This window comes from Hemicordylus capensis, chromosome 1, assembly GCF_027244095.1.
Source record: "Hemicordylus capensis ecotype Gifberg chromosome 1, rHemCap1.1.pri, whole genome shotgun sequence".
Classification (NCBI taxonomy): domain Eukaryota; kingdom Metazoa; phylum Chordata; class Lepidosauria; order Squamata; family Cordylidae; genus Hemicordylus; species Hemicordylus capensis.
In genome coordinates, this window is record NC_069657.1 from 433,649,448 (window position 1) to 433,663,520 (window position 14,073).

General features: G+C 43.7%; 1 protein-coding gene across 2 annotated transcripts in view; it reads right to left on the bottom strand.

The window, feature by feature from the left end:
• Positions 1–2,641: 2,641 nt before the first annotated feature.
• MRPS5 (mitochondrial ribosomal protein S5) overlaps positions 2,642–14,073 on the bottom strand; it is a 65,837-nt gene continuing 54,405 nt past the window's right edge. For both annotated transcript variants that reach the window (XM_053313718.1, XM_053313725.1), the window contains exons 9-11: positions 11,468–11,530; positions 5,623–5,759; positions 2,642–3,240 (exon numbers count right to left, since the gene is read on the bottom strand). In XM_053313718.1, the coding sequence (XP_053169693.1) occupies positions 3,016–3,240; positions 5,623–5,759; positions 11,468–11,530 (425 nt within the window). In that variant the 3' untranslated portion in view covers positions 2,642–3,015. The remainder of the gene's footprint in view (positions 3,241–5,622; positions 5,760–11,467; positions 11,531–14,073) is intronic.

Consider the following 14,073-nt stretch of genomic DNA (forward strand, 5'->3'; position numbering starts at 1 on the left):
TATAACAGTACATTTCCCTCATTTGAAAGGAAATAAACTTAAACTGCCTTTTACCAAGTCATATCATTTATCCATCTAGATGGCAGGAACCGAATCTGGGACATCAGCATAACCCAGAGGACAAAGCAGGCACAACTCCACTAAGCTAAAGCCCCTCTCTATAGGATTAATCTCTATGGAGCACAGGGGTGGACTCAGATATACAAGTCAGCTGATGTACCTTCTGCCCTTGTTGACCTCAGCCCCTTATAATCAAACCTTCTCAGAGGTTAAAAAGACAGGGCCTTTTCGTTTGTGGCCCTATGACTTTGGAATGCCTTCCCAGAAGAGCTTCACCATGCTCCCTCCCTCAGTGGTTCCCCCCCCTTTTAAAAAGACATCTTTTAAAACACGTTTTTAATGTTTTATTATTTATTTATTTATTTCTTAGATTTTAGCTTTTAACATACAGTATAACTTTTAATTTTAAAATTTTAAAATTTGTAACTTAATGTGCCTTTAGCTTGGTCTTTCAAGTTTGGTTTTAGTAATTTAAAAATTATTTTATATTGTATCTATTTTATGAATGTTGTGAGGCACCCTCCAGTAGTGTACTGGAGCGGTAGGGTATAAATATTTTAACAAACAAACCTCCCCCTTTTTCCACACAGGCCTGCCATGGTCACACTAGAGCATTATGTGATAGAATATTGAGAACTAGCTTTTAAATATGTAAATTAGATTATATAAATAGGTTTTAAAGCAACAATCTTTTTGTAATATTAGATGTTAACATCCTGAACATCCTGAATCATTACCCATTTCTCTGTAGAGGATGCTCTTAAGGTTCCTTCCTTAATCAGAAAATGCCTTTTTATTGCAATCTCCAAACAGTCACTGATACCCAAGTGACCATACATTGGGAACCACAATTTTGTTGTACTGTAAAGCTAATCAAGTATTTGAAAATCCTTCAGGGAACAATACAAATCTGTTAAATGCCCAGGTTGCCTTCTGCATCAAAGAGTTGAATGCTGAGAGATTGTGCTGAAAATTAGATTGAAATTTCTGCACACAGCTGGGTATAATGCATGAATCTCATTCTGAAGTTAACTTTCCCTGGGTAAAAGCTAAGGAACTCACACCGGTTATACCTCTGCCATAAAGTAGCAACTTAACCTTGTTAACAGAGATGCCAATTTGATGCTTAATAGTGGGGGGGGAAAGCACCACTTCTGAACAAATGTCCAAGTGTTTGAGATCTTTCTTTTCTTTTTTTTCTGAAAGCGGCAGGCATTTGATGGGACGTAAATATTGTGGTCTGTATCTCAATCAGGGTATTTGGAAGGAACACCTTCCAAATGAACCTGTCCTCCTTGAAGATCTTTGCCAGAGGTTCTTCTCCCCCTTCCCAATATGAGGTGCATGGGAACCTTCTCCATAGCGCTTTCCTGGTTGAGGAACATTCTTCTCAGGATTACTCAAATACCTTTTCAAATTTTAAGTACCAGGTAAAAACATGATGATTGCGATTTGTATTTGCATTTTCTGTTGCTTTCCCATTGTCTTGTTAACGCTGCTTCTGCTTTTATTAGTGGTCTTTTTAATTTTGCTTTTCTTCTTTTTAAAGTTAATTGTTGGGTATCTTTTGCTAGGTGTCTTGGAATGGTTTTTTTTAGAAACTAAAAGGCAAGTTATGCACGTTTAATATAAATATACCCACACTATATGCAGCCAACTAATGTCATAGCGGGAAATGACTTGCCTAGCAAGCAGGAGGTTGCTGGTTCAAATCCCTGCTGGTACCTGTATCAGGCAGCAGCAATATAGGAAGGTGCTGAAAGGCATAATCTCATAGTGCGTGGGAGATGGCAATGGTAAACCCCTCCTGCATTCTACCAAGGACAACCATAGGACACTCTGACTCAATGGCACAGCTTTACCTTTATATGCAGCTGCCTTATAATGAACCAGTAGAAGTTCAGTATATGGGGAGGAGCTGGTCTTTTGCAGTAGCTAGTGAGCATGGATTGTCCCCTTTGCTAAGCAGGGTCTGCCTTGGTTTGCATTTGGCTGGGTGACTACATGTGAGTGCTTTAATGGTCTAAATTGGTAAGAGGCAGCTTCCTGTATTCTTTAGCTCAGTGCTGACTGGGAGTGGCTCTCCAGGGTTTCAGACCACAGAATGTGCTGCAAATGCAGGCAGGCAGTATTTCCGAGCCCCACAACAGTTGCCAGGTACTGGACCTGGGATGCATGCAAAACAGGTGGGTCACCATACCCAGTTAGTGTCTTGTGGTCGCAAGCATGAATTGTCCCCTTTGCTAAACAGGGTCCACCCTGGTTTGCATTTGAACGGGACACTACATTTGTGAGAACTTTAAGATATTCCCTTTAGGGGATGGGAAGAGCATCTGCATGCAGAAGGTTCCAACTCCAGGGTAGGGCTGAGAGAGATTCCTGCCCACAACCTTGGAGAAGCCGCTGCTAGTTTGTGTAGATGATACTGAGCTAGATAGACCAACGGTCTGACTCAGTACAAGACAGCTTCCTACGTTCCTCCCTCCCTCCACAAGTGGTACCTGAAGTTTGTGCATTCCTTTCTTGGAATTCCTGAGAAGCCATTGGAAAACATGAACCCAAACAAAGCAAGTTGGGCAAATTGGCATTTGATTGTAACTTTATTTCTGACACTATGTTTGACAGCTTCCTCAAATGATTTGTGAAAAAGACCAGCTGATAACAGATTCTTCACCCCGCTCCCCAGAATGGCAGCAACAGAGTGGATGTGTTTATGAAATTAAACACTTCCCTTTTCACAGCCTGTAGGAACATCAGCCACTTGCATTGGAAATAGGCAACTGAAGAGAGATGGCCAAGTCTTTCTGAGCCCCCAAGTGACAATGGCTGCAACAGTTATCAAGAGAAACCAGAAGGAAGCGTCACCCCATGCTCATTTGCAAAGGGCAAGTATTTTCTTATGGTGCATTTATCCTGGAACATCCCTAGTTTTGTGCACTGAAATACTGCTCCACTCTACCAAACTGTTCTTCTGACATTTGCCCAGATGCTCTTCTTCATTCCTTGTGCTGCCTTCACTTCATTCCATTCCAACTTGATGTCAGGAACTTCATCCACAGGCTCAGGATCTTCCCTGATCGCTCCCTTGGGTCTAGCAACCACGATGGGCAGGGGACCACACTCCTCGCGAAGTTCTACGACATAGAGGTTTTTCTTATTTGCTATATCTTGGTGAGTTTCCTGTTCAGGAGGGTAAAAAGAGAGGGTTCTAAGCCACAAGAAAGCCAGCGTATCTAGATTTAAAAGCCACCTCATCTAATAATGTTGACACGTTACATACCCAGCTCTTGGCTTTAATACAAGTGGCAAGGAAGAGGTTTCTCCCCTAAACAGATTCTGAAAAGCTATGATCCAACATGACCTGCACATGACCCCCCAAATCCTTTTGTAAGGTAGTCACTTGTTTGGAGACCAATAATCTCAGTTTTGCTTTAAAACAAAACAAGACTAAGTTGCTAGCCCTTATGGGTGCAAGAGGAAACAAAATATGTGCATCTGATATGAAACCATACAGCAAGCAAATAAGTCCCAAATCATTACATTTTGGTTTCCCAATTCTCATGATTTTGAGGGGGATGGTAGAGCAGCAAAGAGTTATTATCCACCCCTACTTCAAACACAGGCAAACTGCTGAATACACAAGCCCCATTTATTTCCCATTTCTTTTAATGGCCTTATGTAGAAAGTTATGAACAATGTGCCACCCTTTTCCTGCTAGAAAGCTACCTGTTTTGCTAGCCTTCCATAGCGATACACTGAAAGGCCAACTAACACCACAGATTTTCAAAGCCCCACTTAAGGGCCTAACTTCCTTGGGTCTTAAGAAATCCTCTTCTTGCCTAAAAGCTACAACATACCTCTGATGCTAACTAAGCCTGCAACAGATTTTATACAGAAAACTTGTGGCGTGCCATCCACCTTGGCAAGCCTCCTTTGAATGCAAATTGGATACAAGGTCAGAAGAATCTGTTTCTCAGGCACGCTAGATAATACTAATGACAGAAGCAAACAACCCATCCAGTACATTAGTTACTCCAAGCACAAACTGAGGAAAATATGGCAACATAATCAAGTTTAAGCTTGATCTGCTTCATAGTTACTTTAAATGACCTTAGATTAATAAGAGATAGAAGTCTTGTGCTGCTGCTCATTCAGCAGGTGCCTGGATTTCCTGAGAGGATGAATACCCATGCCTCCATCTTAGGGCCTTTAGGATAATCACCAAGGGAGAAACATCACTGCCAATGTCACTTTGAACACCCTCTGCCTTTTCCTCCCAACTATCACATGGCTTGACTGCTTCTACCATAGAGCCATGAAAAGACTACAGTGACATAAAGCCTTCACTTCCTGTTCCCATCCAAATGCTGCCCTTTAGGCAACAGAACCGTGATGCAGATAGTGGGAGACACTCTACCCCTACGTCTCTCCGTTCATCTGGCGGTTGTCAACCAAGCAGCTGTACTGAAATGGAAACAGGAAGTGGAAAACTGGCCCACTGTTCTTTTCTTCTCCCACAAGTCTCCCTCGGTCATTTACTCATGACCAGATGGGGCTAAGTTCCAGATTTATTTATTGATATTCCGCCTTCCTCTAAGAAGCTCAGAGTGATATACAAGGTTGTGTTTATCCTCACAACCCTGTGAAGCAGATTGGGCTGAGAGAGAAGAGACTGGCCCAGAGTCAGCCCGTGAGTTTCAAGGCTGAATGCGGATTTGAACTGGGGTCTCTCCAGTCCTAGTCCAACCACCAAACCACACTGGCCAATTGGCCCTGTCCTGGTGGTCACAGCCACACCTATTCCTTAGCCCATGGAGGGGGCTAAGGCTTTTAGCCACAGTCTACACCAAGAAAACGGCTGCTGCAGTGAACCTTCTTGACTGAATATAATTTAATGGGGGCAAATTTTTACACTATACTTAAAGGGGCAGAATTCCATTTGATTGCATTTGTTATGCATGCACATTTAAGATGTCCACCTCTCTCCCTTTTTCTCAAGGCTCTCGCCACTCTCAATTTCCCCCTTCTATTATGGGCTAGTGTAGACCTAAAGTTCCCAATCTGTTAACAGTGATGTACAGATCACTAGCATCTATGGGATTGCACGCTCCCTCCCCCAACTCTCCTCTACGGCATAGTTTCTCATGGTTAAGGTTTATTTTGACACCAGCCTAAATAAAATGAACGCTAACCTCCATTTGCTATTAACTAGGGTTTGCAAACCAGCTTCAAACCCTGATTAGTTGTAGTCATGGTTGACATAGATGCCAGTGTACATTTTCAACCATGGTTCAGACAAGTGGTAAGAAGGGTGAGTGAATTAGACTTGGAAGGAAGTAATGCATAACCCCATAGCACATTCCCAATCGCTGAACCACAGATAAGAGATTGGGAGTATAATGTATTCACCAGTCCTCTTTTACATGCCTATTTAAAAAAAGAATATTTTAACATGGTTCCCCCAAAAGGTTGAAGCACAGACAACATACAACTAAAATTATGTTTTACTCCAGCTTTTATGATTCAGTGAAGAAACCTGCGAACAACCACAGTAGAGTTTACCTGATTTGCCAATCCCTTGAAAAGTGCTCTGGTAAGATTTAGCAAATTATTGGATCCATAAAGCTTGGCATACATATCTTTAATCCCAATCAGTTTGCAGATGGTAATGATAGCTCGGTGACAGCGAAGACCATATCCTGGGGAAAGTAGTTGTCAAATGTTAAACGGCGATCTAGTAAAAATAATTATGGTTGGGCTGCAAACATTGGAACAAGACATTTCAAACTATTTATAACCATCTATCCCTGAGTAGGACATGGCCATAGGCCTGACCAAACTTGTTGAATCGCCTTGTATGATCTCGCTGGGTCAAGCTTCCCTCCAGTTCTTCCCACTTAGGATTCTCCGCTAACAGAGAAGTCAACATCCCTATCTGTAAGAAGGCTTTACAAGTATAAGTACATATTTATTTTTAAATGGTCCTCTACCTGCACTAGACGTGTTCAAACTGCTGGTCAAAACATCCATAAGGAAAACTAATTTACACTCAAGTCATACCAACCCCTGGCTGGTTTGCAAGGTTTCCGAGACAGACTCCTGCAAATTAGATAACCAAACAGTAAAACAGACAAACCGAGGGTGGCTTCAGATGCCATGTGGGATCTCTGGTGCTGTCAAGTTCCGTCCCTCAGCCTTGAGCGCATGTGCTTCCTGCTCCCCAGGGCGAGTGTCTATTGCCTTTCTAGGCTAGGAATAGCTGAGATTGGCAAGTTCAGCCATCATGATCAATCTTGGCTTATTCTAACCTACTTGCTTCAGAGAACTTGAGAACTGAACCTGAGGGTTGAATAGGGTTTCACATCTCATGTTCTCTGAAACATGAAGGTTAGAATAAGCCAAGATTGGTGGGTTTGGACAACACAGCCGACCTTGGCTTTTCCTAACCTAAAAAGGAAGTAGACCCTTGTGTAGGGATGGGAGTGGGGGAAGCTCACGCTCCTGAGGCTGAGGGATGAGCCTGGCATTCAGGTGCCGTGTGTTGTCTGAAGCTGCCCTGAGATGCACATGGCTCCTGGGCTACAATGATAAGCAGACCTGGGATTATATTCATGTAAGCCACTTTGGCATCTTTTGTTGAAAAGTGGTATATAAATATTCATCGTATTTGTATTTCCTGTTCCCCAGAACCCTGTGACATGGTACACCTTGGTATGTTCTACCCTCAGTTTTTGTATTAGATTAAAAGATCCAAGGTTCTGAGCCGAATAATTCCAGATGCAGAGGGGCAGAACAAACAAACCCATCCAAACATCACAAGTCATAGAGATCAAATGCACAGAAGCATCTTTCTCGTTATCTAAAAAACCCCAAGCAATTTGTGATTTTCAGTGAAGTTCTCTAGATCTCCGATTAAGAGTACTCCTTAAAGATCTTCTGCCTAGTAATAGATGTGATTCTAAAAAGAGGGTTGCTCTTTGAAATAATCGTCTGGCAGAAAAAATGCCCTCATTAAATCAGTCTCTGCAAGAGCCATAATATTAAGGATCAAGGACTCAAACAATGTAGGTGTTCCGAGTATGGCTAAGGAGGACCAGAGATTTCAGGAAGCTGAAAGGAATATTTGCTGCAAAAGAGACACAATTTGAATGACACCCATTTCTGGTGTTTGGTGGGGAATACGGGCTTGTGGCAAGAACAAGGCAGCCTCACCTTGAAAGGATTTGTTGCCACTTTGTTGCTAAGCAAACCCCAGTGCTCATTTTCTTTGTTACTGAAATATGCCTCTCGCTTAGAGCTTTTTGTTCTGCAAAGTTGGCCCATGTGGTATATATAAAGGGCAGGCTGGAGAGATTGCTATTTGAGCTTGGTTCTTGGGCTACTCATTTCTGCCCTTGCAAAGAAGCAGCCTTAGCATCTGCCCACCGCCTTCAGAGCTAGAAAACCAATTCATTGTTCTGTGCATTGCCATTACCACACATCTACAAGTCTACTTGCCAGCTCACAGTGGGGAGGGCCCCCAGCCCTCTGGCAAGCAGCACACACAGCAGCATACAGATCTCCTCTCCAGAAGTCTAGTTCTCACGGCAGTTTTTAAGATGGTAAGCAACAGCAGGAATCCTTTTTGAGCTGTACAAGAGAGCTCCCACTGTTTCTTACCATCTCCATGTCCCAGGGCAAATGACAGAAGACCTGCTTCTCTCTTCAGCCTGTGTGCCAGAAAAGGATCTGAGGGAAGAGGGGAGACATTGGTGGCAACCACAAATCATGGCTTGGTAGCGAGCTAAGTTTAAATTTGTGGATCCCTGGATGAGACCTGCACGAATGCTCACTTTCTGCTTGCCTTCACGGTAGCAGTGGGTGGGTGCAATTACAGGAGAACCTCCACATTCATGGGCGTTCTGTTCTCCGCTATGACTGCAGATATGGAAACGGCTAATATGGTGGGCCAATGCACTGGACCACTGCAAATGCAGAGGTTCCCGGAGATAGGGAAAATGGCCCCCAAAAGGATAAAATGGCCCTTTAAATGTGGGGGGAACTGGCCTAACATGCTTCATGGTCCCCAGCAGTGCCCCCCAAATAGTAAAATATCAGTTAAAAATGACGACTTTTCTCCAGGTTTTTTTAAAGGAGCCATTTTGAGGCTCCATATCTCAAAATGGTCATTTCCGGTCACCCTTGAGCTGCAAGGTTAACCCTTTTAAAGCCATTTTTTCCTGTGTATGCTGAGGTTGGGTGTCAAACATGAAACCATGGATATTGAGTTCGTGATTAACGAGGTTCTCCTGTACAGGATTTTGATTGAGTACCCAAATTGGGAAGCATTTTATTAAAGCATATCTCCAAATGTCTTTGTTTTCACAGAATTAATTCTAAAGCTCCTTATTTGAGCTCTAAATACAACATGGAAAACCCCAGTTGTGTGCAGAGAGCATTCTCCAGTTCACAGAAACCCTTCTCTATGCTGGAGCCACCGTTGTCTGGGCTCATGTCTCCAGTAGCAAGAAACGGATCTCACTGTGACTTCTAACCACACTTCTGCCTCTGTGTAAGCTCAATCTTTTTAGCAAGGTTTATACCCCAAACAAAACTGGACAAGCAATTCATTGTTTTCCATGCAAACCAGGCTATTTTCAAAGCTACAGAAACCCAGTTTGGAATTGAGGCAGGAAAAAAGAACGGCGCTTCTGAAATGGGCTATTTGGGACCGCCACCCAATGAAACTCTTGATAAATAGCCTTTCAGAGATCACTGAGACGTAATTATGTCAAAAACTTGATTCCATCTCCAAGCATGAAATCAATACTTTCTCAAAATGGTAGAACAAATGACTTTAGATGGCCATCGGTTGTTTTTCAATTATAAAGGGGGGAAGATAAAGGGGAAATATTAGCGCAACCAAGCCTGTGGCCTGCTAATAGATTTCTTTCCCTCCATTTACTGAGCACCAAGCCTGCCTGGTAGATTGGAATAATCTCAAAGAGCTGTCTTAATGGCTTTTTAATAAAATGCATCGGATCACACTTGGGTTTTAAAAAAAGATTTATAGGCCTAAGTCATGTGAAGCAAGTCCTTCTCGGGGAAATTAAGAGAGCTGTTTCATTCATAGTAAAAAACCTGGTAAAATATTTGCATTTGATGGTAACAGACTGCAATTCTGCAGCAAAATCAATGCAGTATTCTGTGAAGAAAGGAGGCTTGACATCTCCTTACACCCAGTTACAACTCATTTTTGTGTGCACCTTTTCCTCTTCATGATCTTTGAATACAGGCAGTGCTGGGTGTTCTGCCTATCCAAAAAATTAGTGCTTAAAATAAAAAAGAAAATTCCTTGCCTATACATTCCAGGTTTTGCCCCAATAAAAGCTGAATTCTGCCAACTACGAACTGTGCAAATTGCATGCATGTGCATAAATTACTTTGCCTAATTTATCCTGATTTTGCTTGTCATGGAGAGGGGCATGGGCATGGAATCATTGCCCCCAGCCAATCTGATTCAGCTTCCTCTTTGCCTTTGGAGTTGTGATGTGTCATTGCCTAAGTGCATCTTTGCAATCATAAGGACTAGAAATTTGCTATTTCTTTCTTTTTTTTTTAAAGTCCCCAAACTCAGATTCTGAATATACCACCCAATATTTACTAAATGAAAGTAGTAAATAGACAGTAAATATTTACTGTCTTCCATGATGGAACTCAATGTGGCATACACAGAATTCCCAAGCAGTGTTCCCTCTAACAGAGATTCTCAGATGTTGTTGACTACAACTCCCAGAATTCCTAGCTGTAATGGCTTTTGCTTGGACTCTGGAAGTTGTAGTCAATAACATCTAGGAATTCCTGTTAGAGGGAACACTGTTCCCAAGCAGTCTCTCATCATCCAGGCACTGACCAAGCCAGCTCCAGCAAAGTGGCTGCAATATGTGGCTGCTCCGAGGCTTTGGAACACACTCCCTGCTGAATTAAGAGCTTTTAAAGAGGCAGTTAAGACACAGTTGTTCACTCACGCTTTTAAATTAGATTTACAGTTTTTAACAGTTTTAATATCTTGTGAAATTGTAAATTGTTTTAAGGTTTTAATTCTGCTTTAATTTGTACTGTGTTTTTTTTAAATTGTAAACCACTAAGAGACATTAGTTTTGGGTGGTATACAACTATGTTAACTAATTAATTAATTAAATTAAATATGTGCCCTTAGACCAGCATTTTTTGTTGCCAGGCTTGGGAGCCAGTGGCGGCGCCCAAAGACCCTAAGTGTGGCTCCTCAATTAATTGTTTATAAGGCCTGTGCTGTGCTTTGGCCAAAGTCGAATACGCTGCCCAGTCTCCCTGGCACTGTGCAGAGGACACTGTGATGGGAAGCGGCTCTTAAGTTGAAGATCTCTCCCACCACCACCCAAAGTGGCTCCGGCTTGAAAAATAGTAAACATCACTGTCTTAGACCATGCCCTGGCACTCACATTCTGCCCTGTAGAATCATATCATGTGCATGACCCTGAAAACATGAATGCCTTTAGCCCCAAGTCTGTCTGCAGCCTAATTAATTTTTTAAAAATAATAATTCATGTATAACTTTGAAAAGCACCCTTTTCAAAAGGTGGTGACCAATATGATATAAAACACCACCACAAAGGTATCCAAGAATCAGACAGAACAACAGAGCACTGCAGCTGAGTGAAAACCAGCATAACATCAGATCAGTTTTTAAAACTGTGTCCCTTCATAAGGCTTTCAACACCTCGCATGACAGCAGCAAGAATAGGGGCTTGGCAAATCTCCCCAGGTAGAGATATTTGCAGCTGCAGGGACACCACCAAAAAGGCCCTGTCTTTGGTACTTGCCAATAGAATTTGAGTGAGTGGTGGACCAAAGAGCAGGGCCTGTGAGGCAAACCTGAAAAGAGAATCCTTGCAAGCCATTCGATTTGGTTGGGAGAGGGAATATCAATGGCCTCTCCCTTTACAATTAGTGCTACAATGGGTTGATCTATATGACCTTCCACCAGTATCAACTGGCTTCTCAAGGAACATCAGTGAATGATGTGCTCTTCACTGCATGGAAGAGAGAGTGCTCAGCCTGCAGAACAATGCCTAGGACAGCAGTAGTGATGATCAACTTCTCCCACTACCACCTCTTGTAGAAATAGGAATTCTTCTATTTGTCAATTCAATTTGAAACTACAGCCCAAATTCACGTGAATTTGGTGTGGACCTCTGGCCATTCTACTATACAGGAGTTAAACCTGCTTAACTATGCAGGCTGAACTGCAATCCAGATTGAATGAATTTGAATTTCGGCAGTGTATGCTTTGCATTACGTGGAAAATTATTCGGAGAAGATTACGGTGGCTACATTGATTCGGAAGAGAACGCTTCTCATTTCCCCCTCTATGTTTTATTTTACTCACCCTTGTTTTGCTTCTTCATCCGAATGGTTGTTTTTTTAAAACTTGATGAAATATCATGATAAACTAGAAGGAAAGAAAAGTGTTACAGAATAGCAGTTGAATACAATTACTTTCAACTAGACTAAGTGAAGCTTATTATCACTGGGTTATCTAACAAAGATTAAGCATGCCAAAACCTTACAACTTTTAACACATCCTACGTGAGCATAGAGCTTCAAACATTTTTTAAAAATCTTGCATTCAGAGTAGAAAACATGAACATTCTGTGAAGACTGTTGTGCACAATGATAGCACACAGTACTGTATACATCCATTGTGGCTGATCACAGGTTCCCAACAGTAAAATACAAACACAGGCATGACTATAGCTCATTCCTGCTGTTTCCTGCATGGAACTACTTTTAATGCTGGAAATATACAATGTGCAAAGCTGTCTTCAGCTTCAGCCTCCAAAGCATTGCAGTTCTACCAATGAGGTCCTGCTGCAAATTCCATCCTTTGGGGAGACTATGTTGGCCTCCATGAGAACCGGGGGCTTTTCTGTAAAAAGGTAAAGTGCACCGTCAAGTCGATTTTGACTCCTGGTGCCCCCAGAGCCCTGTGGTTTTCTTTTGGTGGAATAAAGGAGGGGTTTACCATTGCCTCCTCCCGCGCAGTATGAGATGATGCCTTTCAGCATCTTCCTATATTGCTGCTGCCCAATATAGTAGCAGCGGGAATTCGAACCGGCAACCTTCTGCTTGCTAGTCAAGCATTTCCCCATGGCGCCTCTGTAGCAGCCCCAGTTCTTTGGAATGCTATGCTGCAAGATGTCCAGATGGCCCCCTCCCTGCTGTCTTTTCATAGGCAAGTTAAGGTCTTTTTTGGGGGGGGGGAAAGGCTTTTGATTGTTGAGCTCCTGGTTTTTTCTTTTCTGAATATACAAAGCTGCCTTCTACCCAGTCAGACCATCCAGCCCAGTATTTTCAGAACTGACAGGCAGCAGCAATCCAGGAGTTTCAGAAAGGGATCTTCCCCAGCCCTACCTGGAGATGCCAGGCATAAGAGTTGGGACCTGCTGTTGGGGAGGGCCTCTATTGCTGAGGTTGAAAAACCGAGGTGTTCCGGATTTTGAATTCTTCCGGATTTTGGAATCCTCTCTAATAAAACGCTTGGTGTCCGTCCGTGGACGGACAGCAAGCGTGTGTCCGTGCCTCCCTCGGTTGCATGCGGAGCGCATGCGCAGAACAGTCGAGTCAGAAACGGACAAACGGACAAAGGGAACAGGCAGCCATGTTTGTGACTCTGCCCGGCCCCAGAGAGGACAAATGCGGCAGCTGCTTGGAGGCAGAGGCGGCGGCGGAACCAGAGCACCCGCAGGGGTCAGTCAAAGATAGGGCTGCACCACCCGCTTGAAAGCAGAGTCGGCGGAGGTACCAAAATACCCGCGGGCGGCATTTTCTAAACCGTGCCATGGAGCTGCCAGGCGGCTGCCGTGGTTGCAGGGAGTCTGAGGCGGCGGCTCCAGGACCGCAGCGGAGAATGAAGAGGCGGCGCTACAGAAAAATTAAAAACCGCGGCGAAAGAGAGAAAGGCCAGTGGAAGAAGGAGAATGGGGGCTGCTTTTGATGCCGCCATGGCCCGGGGGCGGCCGCTGCTGCTGCGGGCCGCCCTCTGCGTACTGCTTCTCCCGTCGTTAAGGGGAGCTGTCCCGGCCCGGGACTGTGGAGTCCCCTCCGCTTCCTTGCTCCGCCAGGACTGACACAGGCGGGCACTGGAAGAGCAAAGACGGCAGCAGCTGGCCTGCCCGCGGAGACAACTAAGACGGCAACGGGGAGGGCAGCAGTGGCTGCGGCAGCCGCAGAGAGGCAGAGACGGCGTTGGAACCAAAAAAGACGGCACCCAGAAAAACGGCTGTGTCAGCCGCTGGAAGGCAGAGGCGGCGAAGGCAACAAAAGCGCCCGGTGCCATCAGAAGCAGCCCCCATTCTCCTTCTTCCACTGGCCGGCCGCGGAGAAAACAGATGCGGCTGCGGCAGCCGCTTGGAAGCAGAGGCGGCGCCGGGACCACCTGCAGACGGCACTCAGAAAAGCGGCTGTGTCAGCCGCTGGGAGGTACAGGCGGCGGAGGCAACAAAACACCGCGGGAAACAAAAAGTTAACAAAAGTTACACTAAGCACTACACAAACCCCAAAACCACAAAAAGTAAAAAGAAAACTAATAGCAGGCTCAGAACAAATATTCACCAGAAATGTGGTGTATAAAGAAATACTATGAGGGCAGAGGGGGAGGGGGAAATAAAGAAAATTAATTAAACCAAAAAAAGCCTCATGAATATGTAAGAACAAAAGAAGGGATAAGGAAGAGCAAAAAACAAAAACAAAAAAACAAAAAAACAAAAAAACAAGGGAGAGGGAAGAGAGGAAAAAAATGGTACAGGGAAACAAAAACAGAACAAGAGGAAGAGACAGAGAGAGAAAGAAAACGACAAACAAGTAAAAAAAAAAAAACCTTAAAGGGGAGGAAAAAAAACTAGCGCCCGTTATTATAACGGGCTTAAACATACTAGTATGTTCATAAATGAGATATCTTGGGCATGAAAGGTTCCTGGGTTTTTTTCTCCAACA